This window comes from Balaenoptera musculus, chromosome 19 (genome assembly GCF_009873245.2).
Source record: "Balaenoptera musculus isolate JJ_BM4_2016_0621 chromosome 19, mBalMus1.pri.v3, whole genome shotgun sequence".
Taxonomy (NCBI): domain Eukaryota; kingdom Metazoa; phylum Chordata; class Mammalia; order Artiodactyla; family Balaenopteridae; genus Balaenoptera; species Balaenoptera musculus.
Genome location: NC_045803.1, coordinates 20,397,183 through 20,412,694, shown reverse-complemented (window position 1 = coordinate 20,412,694; position 15,512 = coordinate 20,397,183). Strand labels below are relative to the sequence as shown.

At 49.0% G+C, this 15,512-nt stretch overlaps 1 protein-coding gene across 1 annotated transcript in view; it reads right to left on the bottom strand.

The window, feature by feature from the left end:
* Positions 1-14,269, bottom strand: part of TSHZ3 (teashirt zinc finger homeobox 3) — a 69,495-nt gene extending 55,226 nt beyond the window's left edge. The window contains exon 1 of the mRNA XM_036835060.1: positions 13,830-14,269. Coding sequence (XP_036690955.1) covers positions 13,830-13,869 — 40 coding nt within the window. The 5' untranslated portion in view covers positions 13,870-14,269. The remainder of the gene's footprint in view (positions 1-13,829) is intronic.
* Between the last annotated feature and the right edge of the window lie 1,243 nt (positions 14,270-15,512).

Sequence of the window (15,512 nt, the reverse complement as noted above, 5' to 3'; positions counted from 1 at the left end):
ACAGCCAGAGCTCATCGGTGACGGGAGGGGCTCTTGACTCCCTGAACTCCATAAGCTACCTAACTGAAGCTCTCCAGCCCCAGCCAGGCATCTTCTGGCATCACTGGCTCTCCAACAGCATGGCCCTTGTAGGTCAAGGGCAGGCATTACCCAAGAAAATGTTGAACTTCAAGGGACAACCGCTATGTGGTCAGGAAACTCCCAGCCTTACTCAAAGGCTCAGAAGGCCACCAGGGAATAGCAGCTCAAGGACTCAAGCAGAAACTTGAAGTCAAAGTCATCCATCTCCTGGAGGTCAAGTTCAGAACAAGAACGCTCCTCCAGCCACCTGAACAGGTGACACATCTCTGAGGGACTCCAGCAAGCCAGGCGGGTGCTTTTTTCTAATCTGAATATTTCTTTCTTTCTCTCTCTCTCTCTCACCAAAAGGCCAGAGTGGTGGTTTTGTCACCCCTAGTGGGCTCCCACTGTACCAAGGGAGAAGGTGGACATCACACCATGAGGGACAGCCCCTGGGGACTCCCAGGTGATGCTTGGCAACCCATCCCCAGGGCTGCTGTGCATGGGGAGCTGAGGGATGGAGTTCCTGATCTGCTACACCCTGAAAACGGTGTCCAACTAAAAAAACTGTGGCTTTCTTCCTTCTCAGGAATTCTAATATTCAAAGCCTTTTTTCCTCCTGCTAATTTTAGAAGTCCTGCTATTCTTTGGGAGGAGAATGGTGTGAAAATCAAGCATAGTATCCAAAAATAAAAGAGTAGATCTGTTTCAGGGCGTGCAGCATATTTAACTGAAAAGCAACTCCAGATATGCCACTTTCTATCGAGTCTTTAATACATTTTCCAATTTCTCCAGAATATTTTAGCTTCAGAAAAGGCAAGGATGAACTTCCTAATCTATGAATATTTTTGTGACTGAAATGGGCACCCAAAATTATTTCTGGATTGTAAGTGGGGATCTTTTCAGAATGTGATGCCAGGTGATCACTCAGGATGTGAGTCACTGGTGCGCTTCCTGGGGCCACACCAAGATGGATTATACAAGTTTCCCTTCAGGACCTAGAGCATATTCCATTTAGAGCATGTTCCTGGGCAGGTGAAATGATACAGTGCTCTCTCCATGGACCCTGAAGGTGGACTTCATGGCATGCTTTGCAAGTCTCCCATCTTCACTAAAAAAAAAAAAAAAAAAAATCTTGTGATCTAAGGAATTCACTTGTTCTAGACCCCCTGGGACTGTGGAGTGGCGTGTGGTCCAGGTTTGTGGGCTCCACTCCTGTTCCTCGGGTCTGAAGCTCTCCTCAATGGCCCAGTGTGACGGCTAGGGGAGCTTAGAGGAAGGATGCTGGGAGGCTACCTGAAGACCCCAGCCATGCCTCCTCCAGCCAGGGAAGCCAGAGATTTGTGACAGAAAGTTAGAACTCTGTGTCAAGCCCTTCATGCACACAATAAATATTACTTCTGCCCATAACCGGACTTTTCTCCAGCATCGTCTTTGAATGTTGAACCTTTTTCAATTAATTAAAAACTATGCACTGTAGAGTGCATATTTTATCAGCCCTCAGCTGCTTAAGTGTCTAGAAAAGACCAGGCAGTTTTTCTTTCTTTCTTTCTTTCTTTTTTTTTTTTTTTTCCAGGCAACCCAGAGCAAGTACTTGCAAGGGTCATATCTTTTTAATTATCTTTTCTCTCTTTGATTAATTATTCCGTCTGACAATAGCGTGTTTCTAATGCTATTCACCTGCCTTTGATGATTGACAACTTTTCTGTCTGATTCAGAGCAAACAGCTGCTGCCACAATCTCCTAGCAACCCGGGTGTGATGGATGAGCCCCCAAGATGGATGGCTGCAATAAATCATGTCTCCAGCCATAAAACTGAGAAAAGGGGATAAGAAGAGAAGCGAACAAAAAACAAAACAAGGTTTCTTCCCATGAGTGCACTCAGTTCCTTACCAATTACACCTGAAATGGACTTTGCACCTATTAATAGCAAAGTTTTTCTAATCAGTAAAAATGGGATGATGCCATTTGTATCAAAGGTGTTTACAATTGTTCCTGCAAATTGGCACTTGTACTCCAGTTACCTCCAACACTGCCCAAGTGCAAGGGCAGAGGATCAAAGTTTTGCTTTCTTCCTTGAAGTCTCGGCAAGAAACAATATCATCTTTCTGTTGTCAGATGTGATTCCAGGCACCAACAAAGGATATAAATCTGATTCTACCCGATTTTTGGCAGCAGCTGGACAACACCAAAAGTGAATCCCAAGTCAGCCTGTGCACAGTGTCAGGCTGCTAATAAAGTTATTTCAAAATAAACAGACACACACACACACGCACGCACGCACGCACGCACACACACAAAGTTGCATGGAGTTGGTGAGTGAATACGCCACGTTCCCATTTGTTTCCCCTTCACGGGAGATACAGGCTTTTTACACGTCAGGGAAAAGTTCGTCCAAGAAAGCAGCAAGATACGAACGTTCAGCCCTTCCACAAATTCTCGATTCTCATTTCTTTAGATAAAAAACGACCCCGGTCTAACTTTCTGTCCCATCATTTTTTTAAATTAATGTCCACACGAAAAGTCATACAAGAAGCCCTAAATTTAATTAGCAGACCCAAATAAAGTCACATATTTAATAGAATGCCTGACAATTAAATTTGCACTATCGGGGCTCTCCTAGTGGAGGAGACGGAGCAGGGAGGCCAGCAGTTTCTGTTTCCCTTTTTCCACCGGGGAAACCGGCGGCAGGCCTCTAAAGCAGGCGGGGGAAAGGCCGCTTTACTGATGTTTCCCAGCAGCTGGGGGCCCGGTCAGTGAGCCAGCCTGCGTCCCTACGTCCTTCCAGTAGGTGGGGGTGTCCCGGAGCAGAGCTCAGGGTGCAAAAGAACCAGAAGTGATTAGCCGGCGGGGCCTGGAAACAGCTGTCCACATCAGTCCTGGCGGGGGCCGGCGGGGGCCGGCGGAGGGGGACCGAGTGCAGACACAAAATGGGGGGAGGCTGCTGGGAGCAGGGGCAGGGTTAGATCATTTTTTAACTGAAATATTCCTGGGACGTGGAAGTCTATGTTTCTTCATTCTCACACTGCTAACCAAGCCAACCGGTATTATCTTTTTTGAATAGTTATATTGTGCTAAGCTTTGCAGATACAGATTTTTTTTTTTTTTTAAGCACGTCACAAGAGTTTAAAAAATCAGACAAGGGTCCTGGCTTCGGCAAGTACAGCTCTGTTTATATTTTAACGTTTCGTACGTGACTGCCTCTGTTGGGGAAGAGAGAGAGAGAGAGAGAGAGAGAGAGGGAGAGAAGTTGCCTGTTAGCTTTAGTGTAAATCACAGATACTTCATTTTTCCTTGTGTCCTTGGAAATTATTCAAAATTAAACCGTCCCTCCTTTATGGGAGGTGGTGTCTTCTGTATTGTAAATGGGAGGGCCTGTGTCTGGTCAGCAGCAATGATAATTCAAGGCCAATCGATGGAAACACACGCGTGCACACACACACACACACACACACCCACAGGCCCCTGCCCTGCCCCGGCTCTTCCAACTCTCAAGTTACAGGTTTACACGGCAAGTCTAAATAATATTCAAAATGATAAATGGCACCCTAAGCCCAGGATCCACCATCAATCTTTTCTTAAGGAACATCCATCTTCAATAACGCATGTCTGAATCATGGGACTCCAGGAGCCCTGAGCTTCATTTACACCACCCCTCACTAGCCAGGGAGGCTGAATGATACCTGTCAGCCCTGCTTGTTCTTCCTTTTTTTTTTTTTTTCCCTTGACTACTAAAAGGGGGGGAAAAAAAGAAGGAAAAAAAGAGAAAAGGAATGTGGGGGGGGGGGGGGGGGGGGAAGTCAGGAGAGCCTCAGAGGCTGAGCAGACAATATGAAAGAACATAACCTCGTTCATGCCTCTGCCAATCTCGTGCCCGCCCCGCCACACGCCCAGCCATCCATACGAAGCAGGCTCTCCTCCCTTCGCCCCTGAGTTTCCTCTCTCCTCCCTCTCTCTCTCTCGCCAAATCAGCAGTGCTCTCTCTCTCTCTCTGCAAGCCAGCCGTACTGTGTACAGCGGGAGGAGGAGGACGACGAGGCAGCATCACATGGACCGGGCTTCCCCTCCCCTCCCCGTGTCTGGCTGGGGCCCATATGATAAATGACATATGTCATTCTGTCAGGAGGGAAGGGTGGGTCAGTGATGTATGACTCCGCTGAAAAGGAAATCGACTCTCTGGCATGGCGCAGCTCTTCACCGGGATCTAGTTTCAGAACTCTGAAATGAATTCTCCGACGTTTCAAGTGCATACTTAGGGCAGGCTGATGGGAGGCCTGGGGAAATCACACTTTTATCCTCCCCCTGCCCTTCTGATGGCAAGGGAGGGAAAAAAAAAAACACGGCTCTGCCACTGGATACCTGCAAAAGGCCACACGCGTGTCAAAGTCCCCAGCAGTCACACACCACGGGTTATTAAAAAATGTGACTTTGGGGGAAAAAAAAAAAGGAAAAGAAACGAAGTGGAGTAAGGTTAGTCCTTTTATTTATTTATTTTTTCATGGCAAAGGGCTGACACAAAAGCAAGATAAAAATTAGCATGTTTGAAGTAATCGTCCGCAGCTTGACATCTGCATAGTAAATTTTAAAGGAAAAAAATGTGTCAGACAGCCCTGAGCCGCTTCGCCCTCCCCCCTTTCATTAGCTCACTGCCAGGGTGGCACTGCTGAACCTCATTACGGCAAGAGGATTTATGAAGCTGAACCCAATGGCAAAGAAAAGGCATCTGTCAATAATTGTAGGGAGCTGCACTCACAGCTTTGAAATCTCATTAAGTATGCAGTTATCAGGCATAAAGATCAAAAACATTACTCAACTCCGACAGAATCTTATGGAGGAACATTAATTAGCAACAGGCCTACAGTACAAAAAAAAAAAAAAAACACACAGACTTCCTCTCACACCTGCCCAACCCACAAACCTAAAGCAACACTCCCCCTCCCGCCCGAAAAAAAATAATTCCCGGCATCTGAGACTGATCAAGAACATGAAACAAGAGAGACACATACAGAAAGGGGGAGAGGGAGGGAAGGGGTGGGCGGTGAGCAGGGAGGGAGGGGAGAGGAGGGCGGGGAAATTCAGTTGAGAAAGGCTTGGCGGTGAGGAGAGAAAAGGAAGAAGCTGTCAAACTTGGGAAGGATGTCAGCACTGGCCCTGATTACAGGGGCCTACGGAGTTCTCAGACCTTTTATCATCCTGACCATCAAAACCAGCTGAAAGTCACCGCAGGAGGGCTGGTGGCTGGCCCGATGCAGCCCAGGCCCAGGCTGGGACCCCCAGACCCTGTCCTCAGCCCCTGCTCACCTGGCAGGCAGGGATGCTAGGCCCGGTGCCCAGGAGACAGGCCCTGCCCAGCCTTCCGCAGCACCCTGATTTCCCAGCCTGGTCTGCAGCCAGCCCGTGAGAGCAACAGCCAGACCCAGCTCCGCGGGCCTCGGGGGCCTCGGGCACAGTCAAGGGAACCACTTGCTGTCACTGCATCTTAGCACCATCCGCAAACACCTTTTTCTTCCTCCAAAGAAGAAGAGCCATCCCCTTCTCACACATCCACTTTCCCTTATTTTATTTCTGTGTATGCCTGGTTTACAGACTCCGTGCCTTACAGCACACCGAAAAACAAAATACAAATGCAGAGAATTCACATCCAAGCCGTCAGGCCAACACTGGGTCATGAGACCTCTTGGCCTTTGTAGTACGTGAGACAGGGCCCGGCTGATGACGGGGGTCAAACTCCCTGCTAGGTTGATTCCTGGTTATCCACAGGGAGAAAATTAAATGACAAGTTTCCTCTCCCACCACATCCTCCAACTCCTGCAAGCTATGATGGCAAAGAAGAATTCTAACGTGTTTGGAAACATCCCGCAAGAACTGTGTGCTTGGGGTCTCTGGCAAACTTATGTCCTACGGTGGCCTGGATCCAGGGTAGGTGCACGGAGATGTGGCGGGGGGAGAGTCTCAAAGATCACTTAGGTTTCTGTCAAACAGGCAACGTCGGCCAACTCCGTGGAGGGATGTGCAACAGTCAGGCACGGTCCTCAGATGCCCCCGTGAAAGGTGTATAACAATAGTAATAAATAATAATAATAATAATAATAGAGCATATATTCTGTGCTAATTTCCCTTATTGCACTGTTACAGAAAGGTGGCTTTGTCTTGTTACCCATAAGCACATGCTCCTATGTTCTCTGTCTCTCTCTCTCTCTCACACACATACACACACACACACACATGCGCACACACGGCACTTCCCATAATCCCACACCATGAGGATGAGAAAACCTACAGAACAGCCTGTCCCCTGATCTGAAAACTCCACTCTCATTCTTCTCTGAGCCCCTCTTCCATTCCCATACCTCTTACTTCATTCCATAGGCCCTTCTGAAGTGTTTACCTCTCTCCTCTCCAGAAATAATGGTCACCTTTTCTTAATTAGCCACATCTTTAAGGAAAGGGGAATTAAGATTCCTAGGCAACCAACCTGAAGACCCTTTCAAGCCAAGGCCCATCCTTTCCAATCACTGACTCTCCTTTGGAATATCAATGAATACAGCTCGGATAAATTGTCACCTATGACCGAAAAGAGTTGAGAACACTTGTCTATAAACCAGACTTGACGAGAAGGAATTTTAGCAGAAGTGTTACAATAAGGTGTTTATATTTTTTATGCGCTTACCATATTACCTTTATTATGTGTAACATCAAAGTGATTATAGCAATTACATTTAACAGAATTAATTACAGAACTTCCCATCATCCCGGGATACATAATGCATTAGAGGTAAGGCAAAGAAAGAAAACATCTTGATTGTAGTAACTATTGTTGGTGTGTATTTTCCCTGGCAGCAATGCCAAACCAACTGCAGCTTTCAGGAAGAGCAGGGCAATGGAGACGGAGAGCTTTAATCAAAAATGAGGTATATTTCCCTTAATTTAAGTAACACTTTTGCCTAATAATATGTTGGCACTATTGGACATACAAAATCAATTTAATTTTTTAAGCATGAATCTTTAAAAGGCACTGGTTAATCCACCCAACCAATGTTACTACATAAAGGAGAAAGCACATGGGTGAAAGACTTACAAGCCTTTACGTATGCAAAATAAATTCACTCAAGGCTTCATTAATATTAATTTAAATTCAAAACCCATTTACATTAAATTGTTCATTAAAAATTGCCTATTTTATGCAACATGCATTTCTCAAAGAACTCAGAGGAAACGAAATACATAGGACTAGATTTAATGACGGGGATGGAAAATCAAAAGTAAATGAATTGGAGTCATTTCATGTATATTACCAAACAGCCCTTTGCTCTCCAAGGGATGGGTTCCAGTTTGGGGAACAAACAGGCATTCAAAGTAGTTTGCTTTCCGCTACTATAAACTTGTGAACGTGACCTTCCGGTCTACCCAAGAGGAAGAAGAAAACAAGAGAAATTGGTGGAATGGAAACCAGTCCAAAACCAGACTGGGGAAGGAAGCAGGTACCACCTCAGAATCCCACCTGGACTCAGAGCACGGAGAGTTAGGCTTGCTTTTTAAAGAGTTACATTAGTGAACATTTGCCAGTACCCATCTTGGTCTAGAAATAATAGTTTCTCTCTCCCCATTCACTCCGCCCCCTGCAATCCTTTATTCCCAAAGCAAGGGAATCAGGAAGATGATGACAAGAAACTGGTGAGTTCCTTGCTTTGGCGCCCTCCCCCTTGAAGACAATCTGAACTTACACTGTTTCCCCAACAGCTGTTCTGGATGAAGAAAACACAGTCATAATTAATAACATGTGTCCTGACAGTATGAATTAATAATTTATCATTAAGCCCAAACAAATTTAAGTTATTCTTCAAGAGCCACACCTTAGCACATTTGAGAAAAATAAGGTAAGGAGATGGTCAAAAAGTCCGGGCAATGTGACCTTCAGAAAAATGCTTTCACAACCCCCAATACGTCTCTTAGGCCACTCTTGTTGAAATACTAAAATAATTTACAGAATTGAAAGTAATTAAAACCGAGAATCTAAGTGCTGATCAAATCAAGTGTATGTGCTCAAAATGTCTTCTTTTAAATGGGGCTTATAAAATATTCAATATTTGGTCAAGGACACTATGTAATCTTTCTAATAAAGATTCCTAAAAGTGGAGTACAACAGTCGTTCAGGCAAGTGGTCATAAGCAGATTATGTTCTATTACTGTTTTTTTTTTTTACTTCCAAAAATGCATAGCATCTTTCTAATCACAAACAGTAACCTGAATTTTTACACCCATGTCTAACGTAAATGTTTACAAATGTTGAAAATTTGAGAAAGCTACCAAATCTACGTATCCGTTCCTTAAAATTCAGGTAGAAGACTCCAGAAAGAAAAAGAAATATTCATAGCCATTGTTTAGTAGAATTTGAAAATTAATTTAATGACTAACTGCAAATACTGGAAGCTAGAATTAATCTGTCTAGATTTTTTTTTTTAAAGGCTTACAGACATTTAAATGCAAGTATCGGGACACTTTATCAACCTAACATAAAATTGTCATCTTATCTTATTATATGACTATTTTATGCATGTGTCAAAAGAATTTAAAAATGACTGCCTGTCTATTGAGTCTAATTACAACTGCACATTATCTGTCTCGATGTACCAGTCCATATCATTGTTACCAAATACAATATATTGTATTCACCTTTCATTTTTAACTTCAGACAGAGAAACCACAATTTGGAGCATAACTAGAACACACACACACACACACACACACACACACACAGAACACCTGAGAGGCTCCGGGGTGAGTGATACCCCTGTGTTGTTCTGTCCTATTTCCTTGCACGGGCTGCAGGATGATGGTACAGGGGTGTTACAAAACAGATTCTTTGAAAGGCCGACCTACCTGGGCTGCACACAAACACAGAAAGTAGACACACACCCTATTTTTTTTTTCTACTACAAGACTAAAGCTATTTTTATAGTTTGTCCAGTGACAGGCAGGAATAAAAATGGGCCAGCAGGAAAGCCTCACAAACTACACTCGGCATAACCGGCCTGCTCCTGTTATTGGATTAAACATGGCTGTGGGGCACCAGGACCAGGACTCCCTATCCTCTCCCTGCTCCTTCCCCGCCTGCATCCAAAGCCCTCGCCCCAGCCTGGCTCTGCCAGACACCAAGGAAACACAAAGGCCCCCAAAAGGGGCCAGGCGCTTCGCCCTCAAGAAGGTGATCCTTCTCCCTCCAGAAACCCAGAAGGGGAGGGTGGGGAAACGAAGGGTTTTCACTCTGGGAACTCACCTGGGTTTCACGGCATTTCCCCCGGCCCTGAGCAGTCACCTTTCATTCTAATCAGTTTACAAAACAATCTTTAGTAAAAAAAGAGGAAAAATGCAGACTTGTGAGGCAATTTGGGGAATAACTGCTGATACATCAGTTATTGACTACCTGGCTCCCGTTTACGAGCACGCTCAAGGCAAAACTGAGAACAAAATGACAATATCAACTGCTCACAATCAAGGGTGGCCCTGGAGAGCACTGAAGCCCTAACTGACAGTTGTCAAGATAATGGGGGCACAGCAGCTGATTCGGGAAGCTTCTCTCCCCTGTGTGGATGTCCAGGGGAATAGCCTTGCCTCCTGCCCTCTTTGTTTTTCTCCTTCAGTTTCTTGATTTCTCTTTTTTTAGAATTTACATTGCTCCTTTCATTTTGTAGGAAAAGGGGTGGGGGGAATCACAGAGCGACCAAAACCAGGTATTTTGTCACCTTGCTACAGGGTAGAACGTCTGTCCAAAGGAGAGACGTGTGGCAGGTTTGAGAGCAAATAAATTCCCAAGGCTGATGCCGAAATGCCTTCCTGAATGCTCCATGTACTTCCAAGAGAGAAAAGCTCCTCTCTGGAGCTGCCTGATACGTGGAAGGTTGGGATGATGTTACTTGGACACCGCCAGGTGTGCCATCTTTTAGTTTGCCCGTGTCTACCGGCAAAGTAAAATAACCCCGGGCTGTGCCACCATGAGCTTATGCTATTCCTTGGGGACCCACAGTGATCTGTTACCCCAGCAGGTCCTAAGGGGTCCAAACCACTTTGACAAAAGTCAAGATGCTTGAAGGTTTACCTTTGCAATGGGACCACCTAAGAACTCCATGGAAGGTTATTTTCTTTCACCAAATAAGACTCAAAAGGTCAGTGGCAAGTTGTCGTTTGTTGGATTGTTTTTTTTTGAGGGGAGGGTGGAGTTTAGGCAATGGCTTTTTAATGATTTTACACTTCCTTCCAGAAAATGAACAGGAAAGAATAAAACGTGATCTGCGATTAAGTACTGCTTGACTTTCTTTTCCGGTATTTTCAAAAAATACTTGTTGAAAAACAAATGTTGCACATAGGAGAGAGGGAAAATGGTCGTTTTGCCCAAAGGACCGGGGCCTCTGTAACCCCACTCCTCTTAACTTCTACAGGCAACGGCATTTGTCCAGCACAAATGTATAGCCCTTTAAAATTACATGCCTGGAGAAAGGAAAACTCCTGCCCAGGTTTCTCTTCAGCAGGTGAAGACATTTCTCTCTCCCTTTTAAGAAAAGACACTAAGCCGTGCATAATTTCTATCAAAAAGAGAAAAATCCTAAAGGGCAGAAATACGTCTTTTCAGGGATTCTTGGAGGCTGCTTTGGCCTTCTGGGGAACAGTGTTACATTTGGCCTAGATGTAAAAACTGTGTGCACCTGTGTGCTATGTCTGCATGCTCTCCCCAGCTCTCAGCCCTTTGTGGTTGTTATTCTACCCCCAGACCATTAAAAGGGCCCTAATTCCTATGACATGATTATCCAGGTACCAAAGCCCATTTGTCACCTGCAGCAGAAAATTGAGTTAATGCACAACTAAAGGCAGCCAGGACTGTGTAATATCAACTTGATTACATCAAACTAGCTGCAAACCTAATTCTGCTGGATGACACTGCGTCGAGCTTGTCATCTCCAATCATTAAAGCTGTCAGGAATCCATCAGGTTTACAGCTAATTAGGTGAACACTAATGAAGCTGGCAAAACAACTTTTCTTTTTTTATGGCTGAGCGGACCTTTCAGTTTGGAGGGGGGAAAAAATTCTCGAGTCTCCTCAAGGTTGCTGGGGAATGGATTTCCAGTTACCAATCAGCAGACATCTTTCTTTTTTCCCACTCTCTCTCTCTATCAGTACAAAGCAATCAATTTGTCATCACTCCCAGTATGCCACAAAAGCAGGCATGAACCTTATAACTTGAAGCTATGAGAACTGAAAAAGGGAGGAAAAAAATGAGAAGTTTCTCGTCCATCCAAACAAACAAACAAACTCACACAGCGCACTTATTGGCCTGTGCATACTTATCACCAGCCTGGATGTGGAAGGTTTTTTTTATTCCTCCACTCTCCTAAATAAGTAGCCCTTCAGACATTCCCCCCCTCCTCCATACGTCCATTAGGCAGAGGCATTCTGATAAAGTAAATCCAAAACCAGGGTATGAGAAAGAAAAAAAGCACTCATGCTGCCAACTTCTGATTGACCATTAAGCTATTGATGAATGTGCCTGTCAGGAGAGAGACAATTAAATCAAATATGAAACAAAGTCGTTTTGACGGGTCATTTTGATAGAGCAAAACCATTCTTCCAGCTCCTATTAGTAGTGCAGTCAAGTTTTTATATAATGAATATTTCTTAACTGACCTGAGATTTCCTGGCTGGCTTTTTAAAAGGTGCAAAAAGGTTAGTGAACAGGTTGCTTTAAAAAAATAAATAAATGAAACCAACAGCACATTTCCTCCTCCTCTAATATTTTTAGCAGAAATTTATCAAACAAGAGTCTCAGATTGGCAAGGTGGAAGAGAAAAGATGAAGCAACGGCGGAGAGGATTCTAAACCAAATGTAAAGATGCAGTCACATATGGTTCATTTGATTGAGGCACACAGATACCTTCAAATGTGCATCCAAAAAGGAAAGAAAAAAATCCCAAAGACTGGAAGCAGTCCAAGACACTCCTACTGCCCAACTTTGTGAAGGAGTCCTCCAAACTTTGAGAGTTTATTTTGGGTAGATAAGCTCATTGCTTGAGCTTGGAATTTAAAGTAGAAGATGGGATAGTCAAAAAGCACCAGCCAGGAGGTGACTTGAGAGGCGGCACCCTCCCTACAACCACTACTGGGATTTTCAAACTTTCTAAATTTGGGTAACACTGAGGACAGAAAGCAAAATTTGTAATATATGCTCCAAACCAAGTCTGTTTTCTTCTACGATTTTCTTAGGACACTAACAGGACAGTACATTTTTGGGAGAAGAAAGAACAGCATTTCCTCTCTGTGACCCTGTGTGAGAAGACTCAAGTTCAGATGCAGCCGGTTTGTGAGCTCCACTGGCAGTGCCGGCTGAAGTGACGGAAATGACCATCACCATCACCCCCACTGCTACTACAGGCACTCCGGGGCAACATGGGTACCATACCTTATCCAAAAAGGGCACCAGGCAATGCCCTGACCCTTCTCCCTCCCCTCCCTTCTTCCACAAAAGCAAAGAACAGAAAAGAAAGGAAGAGAAGGAAAAAAAAAAAAAAAGGAAAGAAAAGAAACGAACCTCCACTTAACCCTCCCCTTCAGGCAGCATCTGAACCTCTGCACATCTGAGTGTTACGCATATCAAAATACATCCTGTCCATATGTGGTCCTCTCAGCAATCCGCCCCAAATCCCAGAAGTTGCACTGACAGGGCCCTAGTGACGTCACAGAGCTTGGCCTCACCATTTCAAGTGATTTATTGATGTTTATTGGGAATGAATAGATCAAAGGCAGCAGCATGATGGGCAATCAATCAGTCATCAAATCAAGGGTGGCAAAGGGCCAGAAACCCTTCTTCCAAGCAACATACCCCCAACTGACATTATTGCAAAATAATGTTATGTGTGTGGGTTTTGTTTTGCTTTCAATGATGCTTTTTCCAGAAAAGAAAAAAAAAAAAAAAAAAAAAACCCGGCTCAGTCTTAAAAGGAGTTGACACTCCTGAAAAAAAAAAAAAAAGAGGGGGGGCGGTGATGGGGAGAAAGTACTCACACACGTCCCAGAACTAAGTGCTAGGAGGAGATGAGCATGGGAGAAGCAGTGGAAGGAGAGGGTGGGGGTGAGCGAAAACAAACCGGGGAAAAGGGAACGCCAGCATCTAACATCGACTTGACAGTCATCTGACAATACCCAGACCCTGTGCGCTCTGCTTTCCACCGCTGTGCCCGGTTTGGGCCCAATAAATGAAGAATCAATCGGATTAGCAGTAAGGTGGCCGAAGGGACCCGCTCGCTCACTCGCTCGCTCTCTTTCGCTCGGCAGACACCAGGCAGTCCCCCGCCGGCCGGCCGCGGGAGGACACGGAAGGTGTCCCGGAGAACTCAGGTGACCCCGCCCGCCCCCACAGAAAGAGACAGAAGAGGGCTCCTTCCCATTCTCTCCGCGGCCAGGCAGAGAGCTGAGGAGGCAGGGACCCAGCCCGGCTCAGTTCGCCGCGAGCGAGCACGGTTCACGAAGTGGGTGCGAGCGGGAAGGGGCGGGGGGGGGGGCCAGAGCGCAGCGGGGCGTCCGGGGGGCGCCGGTCCGTGAGGCGGGCGCACGCACCAGACAGGAGAGCGGCGAGCGAGCCCGGCGCCCCGGAGTTACTCTGCGCGGCCAGAGCGAGAGGGGCGAGGAGCGGGGCAAGAAGCGGGGTCGCCGCCAGCTGGAGACGCGGGGCGAGGAGAGGAAGAGGAGGCGGAGGAGAGGAGGAAGGGGAAGCGGCTCGTACCTGCTGCGCGCCGGGGCGCCTGCTGCTTCCTCCTCGGCATGATGCTCCTCCGGCGACTGCCGCTGCCGCCGCCGCCGCCGCCGCTGCCGGGCTGAGGAGAGGGAGGGAGGGGCGGCGGGCCCGCGGGGGGGCGAGGCGGGCCGGCTCTCAGCCTCCCCCCCGGAGAGCGGCCGCCCGCAGGATGCTGCTGCGCCCCGGCTCTCCGCGTCCCCCCCGCTCCGCGCTCCGCCGCGATCCCCGAACGTGCGGAGGGAAGAAGGAGGGCGGGCGAGGGAGGCGCGGGGAGGGAGGAGCGCGGGGGGAGGAGGAGGCAGAGGAGGAGGAGGTGGTGAAGGAGGAGGAGGAGGAGGACCGCGCTGCCGGCGGAATGGGAAGTTTGACAAATCGCTCCAGAGGCCGGAGGAGGAGGGGGCGGGGAGGAGCGGCGGCCCTGCCCCCCCCGCCCCGTCCCCAGACGAGGTGCGCGGGGTTCGGGGCCGGGGGGCGGGGAGAGGGGGAGAAGGCGGGCAGAGGGGTGGGAGGAGGAGCGCGGGAGCGGCCCCGGCCGGTGAAGCCCCGGCCCCCGCCCCCGGGCAGGGGGTCACGGCATCGGAGGGGGCGCTCAGCCGCCGCCGCCGCGGCCCGGGGCTCGGCGGTCCAGTCTTCTGCCCGCTGCGCGGCTGGAGCGGCGGCGTCGGCAACAGGCAAGCTTAAAGGAAAAGGAGATGATCGTGTCACTCGCCTGCCCGCGGGGGCGCCGCGCCCCCGCTCCCGGCCCCGGGCCTCTCTAGGACCCCCGCCCAGTCCGGGGAGGGGGTGCCGCCCCTCCGCCTCCGCCCCGTGCGCGCAAGCAGGGGCGCGGCGCCGGCCGGGCCGAGCCCGTCCCGAGCCGCTGGCTACTCCCTCCCGCCCCTCTTCCCTACCCGGCTTCGCCCCCTGGCCGTCCCCCGATGCCCCTCCCGGGCCGCACTTCTCTCCACACGCCGCGTCCAAAGCCCCCAGCTCGGACCCCCGGGCCTGGGCCCGCGCACCCCGGGGATGCCAGGGCCCGCGGGCGGGCGGGCGCCGGCGCCCTCGGGGGAGGAGGTGGGCGCGGGCCCGAGTGGGTGGGGGCTGCTCTCAGACCCCGCGCCACCAGGGCTCCTCCCCCGGGACCCGCCGCAGCCACTTCCCCCAATTTTTTTTTTCCGGGCAAACTTTCCCGGGCCGTCCCGGGGGTTGGTGTGGGAGGGGGTGCCTCCAAGTTTCCTCTCCAGACTGGGAAGCTCACGGTACCTCCACCCCGCCCCTCGCCACCTAGGCGCCGGGGCGCGCCCCCCACCACCGGCGCAGGCAGATCCCAGGGCGGGACGGCGACGGGGTCAGGAACTCGGGCACCCAAGCCCACCCCTCGCCCCGGGGCGTCCCGAGAGGGGCCACCGCGCCCTGCGCCCGGCCAGCCAGCAGTACTGAGCAAAAAGAATTGATTATTGATTGGGTGATTGGGATCGCTGAGACTCACGGCGGGCCGGGCCGGCGGGCCGTGGAGAGGAGGAGCTGGCAGGGCTGCATTCGCTGCGGGGTAAAGCGGGCTCACTTACGGGCGGCCGCTAGGGCGCTGGTGGGCCGGAGCTCACTGGGACGACCCCCCGGCGGCGGCGACTGAGCGGGAGCCGGAGAGGCGCGGGCGGCGGCGCATCGATGCGCTGCGGGCTCGATTGCGTC